General features: G+C 34.8%; 1 protein-coding gene across 2 annotated transcripts; it reads right to left on the bottom strand.

The window, feature by feature from the left end:
- Positions 1-996: 996 nt before the first annotated feature.
- On the bottom strand, positions 997-4,296 carry LOC137724993 (uncharacterized). Of its 2 annotated transcripts, none has more exons than XM_088694817.1 (3): positions 4,203-4,296; positions 2,838-2,924; positions 997-2,759 (listed from the first exon to the last, which is right to left on the bottom strand). In XM_088694817.1, exons 1-3 carry the CDS (start codon positions 4,245-4,247, stop codon positions 1,293-1,295), a joined length of 1,599 nt encoding a protein of 532 aa, XP_088550943.1. In that variant the 5' UTR covers positions 4,248-4,296; the 3' UTR covers positions 997-1,292. The 2 variants fall into 2 exon arrangements, with proteins under 2 accessions (XP_088550943.1, XP_088550942.1); XM_088694816.1 differs by having other exon boundaries at positions 2,838-2,927.
- Between the last annotated feature and the right edge of the window lie 2,549 nt (positions 4,297-6,845).

Here is a 6,845-nt window from a genome sequence, read left to right on the forward strand (position 1 = left end):
AGATAGGGCAAGAGAAAATGCAATGTTACGCAGCAAACTCACTCACGAGTCCAGCAACACCGAAGCATCACTAACCTAGGCACAGGGGCAGCGGTGACGAGTGACGCAACACCGAAGCATCACCAAGCCACAATGGCACAGGTGACGGCACTCTCTCGATACCCAGACAAGTAGCTTTATGTGCTGCTTTGTTCGCTTCTTTATGAATCCAAGTCCACTGAACATGTGCTGCTTTGTTGGCTTCCTTGTGAATCCAATTCCACTGAACTTGAGCCAAGCCACAAAGGCACCGGTGACGGCACTCTCTCGAATCTCGATACCCAGACAAGCAGCTTTATGTGCTGCTTTGTTCGCTTCTTTATGAATCCAATTCCATTGAACTGGTGCTAAAGATGAAGATAACCTCCAAATCTCCTCTGTAGTAGGGTATATTTTGCATATGCTTTTAACTGACTTCTTCAAGACAATGACTTTGTAATCACTTTCAACATGATGTTCTGCAAATCCATGTCTTTAGCTAATACCTGCCTTGAACGTGCTTCCTCTGCCTCAGTTTCCTCAACAGATGATCTGAGGAGATGGCAGTGTTCGCCTCCCAAAAGGATCCCTCCCAATCTCGTATGACAACGCCCAGGCCAGCCTTGCAAGATGATCTCCATTCACCATCTACATTTATTTTAACAACAGCAGGTGTGGGAAGGGTCCAAATGGCATTTCTGCTTGTGATGGCAGAAGCTCTGGTCTCTCTGCAATGATGCTCAAGCCTCTTCGCCACAGAGCGGGAGATGATCCCTTCAGCGTTGCTGTGGTATCAGGGTCCTTCCTGAAAAAAAAGCATTGCACGTTTCCTTCCATCTCCCAGCAAATAACGCCCACCATGATAAGAAAATGATCCCTTTATGTTGTACTCCTTTCTAAGTTGGTCAAATCTTGATATATTTAAGTAGGTCGTAGTTTTACGATGAGTGGAAAATGATCTCAAGTTCAAACCAAACATTTCTTGGTCCAATGTTTAAAGAGATTCAACTTATTGATACAAACAACAAAGTACAAAGTAGATTGATGATACGAAAACACTAGCATGAATGCTCAACCATACTACCAGAACTTGGTTATGGATCGTTATTTTACACGCACGATACGGTATGATACACAAAAAAAAGTAGATTGTAATTCGAAAACACTAGCATGAATGCTCAACCGTACTACCAGAACTTGGTGATGGATCGTTATTTTACACGCACGATACGGTATGATACACAGAACCAAGATCCAACAGAATCGCTACGTACTCAGATAGCAGATGTTGCAGGTGATGGGATCCAAACTAGATGATTTTCGGGCAAGAAATGGCAAACTGGAGATGAAGCACTAGCTTTAATTCCAAGAAGGGCAAATAAGGAGTGGGCAGGGTCCCAATCAGAAGTGTCCATGTGGCAAACAGCTACAGCTTGAACCTTATCACCATTCTCACCTCCAAGTTTAACCTTGAAGAACTTGGTGTCTTTCTCAAAATGGTGGCAGAAGAACACTGCATAAGGATAGGCCAATGGATGGCAAAAAACCATTTTGGAAGCCAAAACTTGTTTAGGCTCTTCTAAGATAGTGTAGCTTTGTGTGATGGATGTTGATGTTGTGGGGTGCTCGGTTGAGAGAATGTTGAAGCGAACACCTGAACCGATGATCTTGGTAACAAAATTTGTCATGGACTCCAGAGAAGTGGCACAAAACTTCGTCTCACCCTTGATGGGTTTCATCTCACATTGTTCAAGTGCATATGCGACATTCTTCGCTTCTTGAGAACCTTGTGGGATTGAGAAGAGTTGACGAATTTGTGGGATATGTGGTGTTGAGAATGGGATGGAATCAGCTACTTCTTTAGGCAGGAAACGAGAATGTTCTTGGTTGGGAAAGTGGAGAGGCATTCTCATACCGCAGTGTAAATCATCGAACGTGAAAAATCCTTGCTTGGATGCTTCATTGTGATCCATGTGAGGTTGAGATTGTGGATGCATATGAATATGAACATGCTCATGAGAAGGCTCAACTTCTTCTGTTCCATAACTCATTTTGTAAGGAGTCTCAACTTCCTTTTTTCCTTCTTTTGTTGCATAACTCATTGTGTAAGGAGTCTCCGCTTCTTTGGTTCTGTAACCCATTATGTAAGGACTCTCTGCTTCTTTGGTTGCGTAACTCATTGTGTAAGGAGTCTCCGCTTCTTTGGTTCTGTAACCCGTTATGTAAGGAGTCCCTGCTTCTTTGGTTGCGTAACTCATTGTGTAAGGAGTCTCAACTTCCTCTTTCCTTTCTTTGGTTGCATAATTCATTGCGTAAGGAGTCTCAACTGCCTTTTTGCTTCCTTTGGTTGCATAACTCATTGCATAAGGAGTCTCAACTTCCTTTTTGCCTTCCTTAGTTGCATAACTCATTATGTAAGGAGTCTTGACTTCTTCTTTGGTTGCATAACTCATTGTGTAAGGAGTCTCAGCTTCCTTTTTGCCTTCTTTAGTTGCATAACTCATTGTGTAAGGAGTCAAAACTTCTTCTTTGGCTGCATAACTCATTGTGTAAGGAGTTTTAACTTCCTTTTTGCTTTCTTTAGTTGCATAACTCATTGTGTATGGAGTCTGGACTTCTTCTTTGGTAGCATAACTCATTGTATAAGGAGTCTTGACTTCTTCTTTGGTTGCATAACTCATTGTGTAAGGAGTCTTAACTCCTTTTCTGCCTCCATAATTTGTTATGTAATTGGGAATGCCCTGTAGTTAAAAGTTAGTTATGCAAGGATCATATGATTAATCTTAGTAATGTATAAAATTAGTTGTGTCTTCACTTACCTCCACTTCTTTCATGCTTTTTGTAGCTCCATGCCCAATTTTGTATTGTTGTTTAACTACATCCCTTGCTCCAGTGGCATAACGACACTGCTTTAGAATAACAAGAAATATGATTTACTTTTTCTATATATCTCGAGCCTCAAGATTCATTTTAACAAACGATACAATATTTACAAAAATACAGTTAACAACAGGTTGATAAACTCACATAAAATATTACTAATAGATCAAAAGTTAGTTGGTAACTTATGTTTATAATTGAGATGAGAGTAAACCTGAGCGATGTACATGGTTAAAATTTACTATGCTCTTAGAGTACTGTCTATAAAATGGTTAATAAACAAGTACATATTCACATATTCCAGAAACTCGAGAAATAAAGTTTCTGACTCAGTGAATCCTGTTAAAACGAAAAGAGGAAAAAAATGAAGACCTAATGTTGCTGCTGATCACTCTTTCTTTTTTTTTGTTGTTGTATATGGCTATAGGGCTTAAATATGAAGGTTATTTTGGAATGTTCTGTTCTATCAATCAAGACCATTGGCTTTATCCGTTTTCATTTTTATTATTTGCAAATAAATTTTCAATGGAAAATTTGAGACAAATAAAAATTATAAATATTAGAAAATATATTTCATGAAACATTTATAAATAGAAACTGAATAACTGAACGCTAGTTGGAAAACCTGAATTAAAAATCTCCCTTATTTATGTATTTCTTTTTTTATTTATGAGAAAATCTAAGTTGTTTTTCAGATTTAGTACAGTTGTAACGTACCTACCTATATTATAATAAGATTACAAAATTTTGTACGAGAAATATATTTAACGTAAAAATGAATACAACAAACTAATTAACAGTTGCCTATAACAGTTAACAAAAATTTCTGTTAATAAAACCAGAAATTTGTGAGTTATAATTAAGTGAAAGTTGGCACCACGAATACTAAAGCAGATAATAATTTAATATCTTTCTTGTCCATTTTAAAATTTTTACTTTTAAATACATATACTTAGTAGAGTAATGCTAATAGATCAAATTTTGTAATGATATATATCATAATACCATATAACACAACAAGTGATATGTTCGTAAAACATTAATATAACTTGGCATGTATAAATATTGAAATACAGAAACATAACCTCCTAGGGTCCTAGAGTATGAAATTAATTTTCTTTACAAACGATGATGTTAATGGGTTAAATGGTTAGTTGTTAAGGGATAAGAAAATAGGTGGGAATTAAACCCACATAATAGTGCATAGACATGATTATTTTCCGCTACTGTGATAATACGCCATTTGCACGAAATTAACTAAGATACAACAGTAGGACGTTTTGGTGAGGTGATAAAGGTATTACCAAAACAAACAGAAGACAAAAGATGATGATGAATCGAGAGGCCATATTTCTCTACTCTGAGACTTTTCTCCTCTTACTCTTAGTGAGGGTGTTTAACTAAGAGGGTGTGTAAGGGCTTTTTATAAGCACTGAGAGGTTTCACTGGTAATAATTTATATTAATTTAATTGATAATCATTCTTATCTGAAAGGATAAATATAATGCAACCATGTGCATGACTTGACATTTCCCCCCTTATTCGGTGGTCGTATTTTATAAGTAAATAATGATGGCAACAAAATCACATTCACAGAGATTTAAAAAAGACCATACTTTGGGAACTATATGATGAAACATGTAAAGCGTCTTTGAATGAGTATTCTTTATTGGTAAAAAATTCTTTAATGGATATGATATAAAATGAAAAAATTACATATAAAGTATACTTTTAATACTTAATTTTATATTGAGACAACACTTTTTTAATATTTCAATGAAAGACAAAAATTAATATACGTGGAAGACAACATTATTTACTTTTTTCCACAAAATTGTAAGTTACAAAAATACCCTTTATCTTTAGCATCTTTTCACACTTCTCCTTCTTGCTCTTTTCTCTCTCTTTCTCTATTTGTCTCTTTCACTCTCCCTTTCCGTTCCCCATCTCACCATTCCATACAGTAAACAAACAACCAATATCGGCATAGCATGAAAAGGATAAATAAATTTAATTTCACCAAAAACAAACAATTGAGTTTTCCAATTCAGCAAAAAAGATGCAATTGAGTTACTAAATTTTCCAAAAAAAAAAAAAAAAAAAAAAAAAAAAACACATATGGGCAGGAGAGAGAGCGTGGTGAGCATTGAGAGCAACAGCGAATTTGTCATCTTTCAACGAAATTGTAGAATTGAAAACACCACCACGCCCACCACCATTTCTTCTAACAATATTAATAATAATTTATTACCCACCACTTCTACCCCAGATGAGGATTCTCCAAAATCTGTTCTTTCCAAATGCCCAGGTACTTTCACGACTTCTTTCCCCATATAAGAAAATTTAACAAAAACACGCACATGCACATATGTTTTACATACTACTATGATCCATATAAAGAACAAATTAAATAAATAAATAAAAGAATTATTAATTTTAACTTTTTAGTTTTCTTTTGGAATGTAACTACGAAATTACAAATTGAACATAAGAAGTAGCTGATGGCATGGTGGTGCATGGCTAGGTTGATGTTACTAAGCTTATGATTGAAGATAGGAAACAGTGGATGGACAACATATTAAACATTGTTGAAGAAGATAATGTGAAATTCCTCAAAAGACTTAGAGATAAAACTGACATGTTCGTGTCTCGTCTCTTGTCTACTATTTTTTGAACCCTTGCATTTAAAGTAGTAAGGAAATGAAAGAAAACATAGGGAAGTAATTTTTTTATATTCGAATGGTGATTTGATTTAATCTAAAAAAAATTATGGGGAGGAGGATTTGACGGGTTAGACAGATGACATGTATAGTTTTGTTGAAAATATATCAAATTCATTTTACTAAAAAAGTATACAAATCTTATTCTATATGTATTTGAAGCTGATTCTGCAAAAATGATCAAGGACTGGTTAAACTGATTTTATGAAAATGCTCGATGACAGATTGAACTCATTCTGCAAAAATGTCAAAGAAGGGTTGAACAAATTCTGCAAAAATGATAGAAGACGAGTTGAACTGATTTTTGCAAAAATGGTCGATGATAGATTAAACTAATTCTGCAAAAATGGTCGAGGACATGTTGAATTAATTCTGCAAAAATGATCGAAGACGGGTTGAGCTGATTCTGCAAAAATGGTCAAGAACTAATTGAACTGATTATACAAAAATGGTCGATGACAGGTTGAACTGATTCTAGTAATAAAGGATACAAACTGATTCTACATAAGTTTCAAAACGAATTATGCATAAATAGTCGATGATGGGTTGAGCTTATGACATTTTTGCAAAATCAGTTCAACCCGTCCTCGACAATTTTTGTTGAATTAGTTCAACCGTCTTTAACATTTTTACAGAATCAGTTCAATCAATTCTCAAGTATTTTTGCAGAATTAATTCAACAAGTGTTTGACCATTTTTGCAGAATCAGTTTCAAACACATGTAGAATTAGTATTGTATACTTTTTTTAGTAGAACCAGTTTGTATATTTTCAACAAAACTATATACATGTTATCAGTCCAGCCTGTCAAATCCTCCGCACAATAATTTCGTTTAGATTAAATCAAATCACCGTTCTAATAGAAAAAAAATATATACTTCCCTATGTTTTCTTTCATTTCCTCACTACTTTGAACACAAGGGTTCAAAAAATAGTAAACAAGAGAAGAGACACGAAAACGTGTTAGTTTTATCTCTAAGTCTTTTAAGGAATTTCTTTTTATCTTCTTCAACAATGTTTTATATGTTGTTCATTAACTGCTTCTTATCTTCAATCATAAGCTTAACATTAACCTCGCCATGTTCCACCATGCCATCAGTTGCTTCTTATCTTCAATTTGTAACTTTCGTGCTTACATTCCAAAAGAAAACCTAAAAAGTCAAAATTAATAATTCTTTTATTAATTTTTTTATTTTATTTGTTTGTTCTTTATATGGATCATAGTAGT

The sequence above is a fragment of the Pyrus communis genome, chromosome 5 (genome assembly GCF_041283825.1).
Source record: "Pyrus communis isolate YQ-2024b chromosome 5, ASM4128382v1, whole genome shotgun sequence".
In the NCBI taxonomy this organism is placed as follows: Eukaryota; Viridiplantae; Streptophyta; class Magnoliopsida; order Rosales; family Rosaceae; genus Pyrus; species Pyrus communis.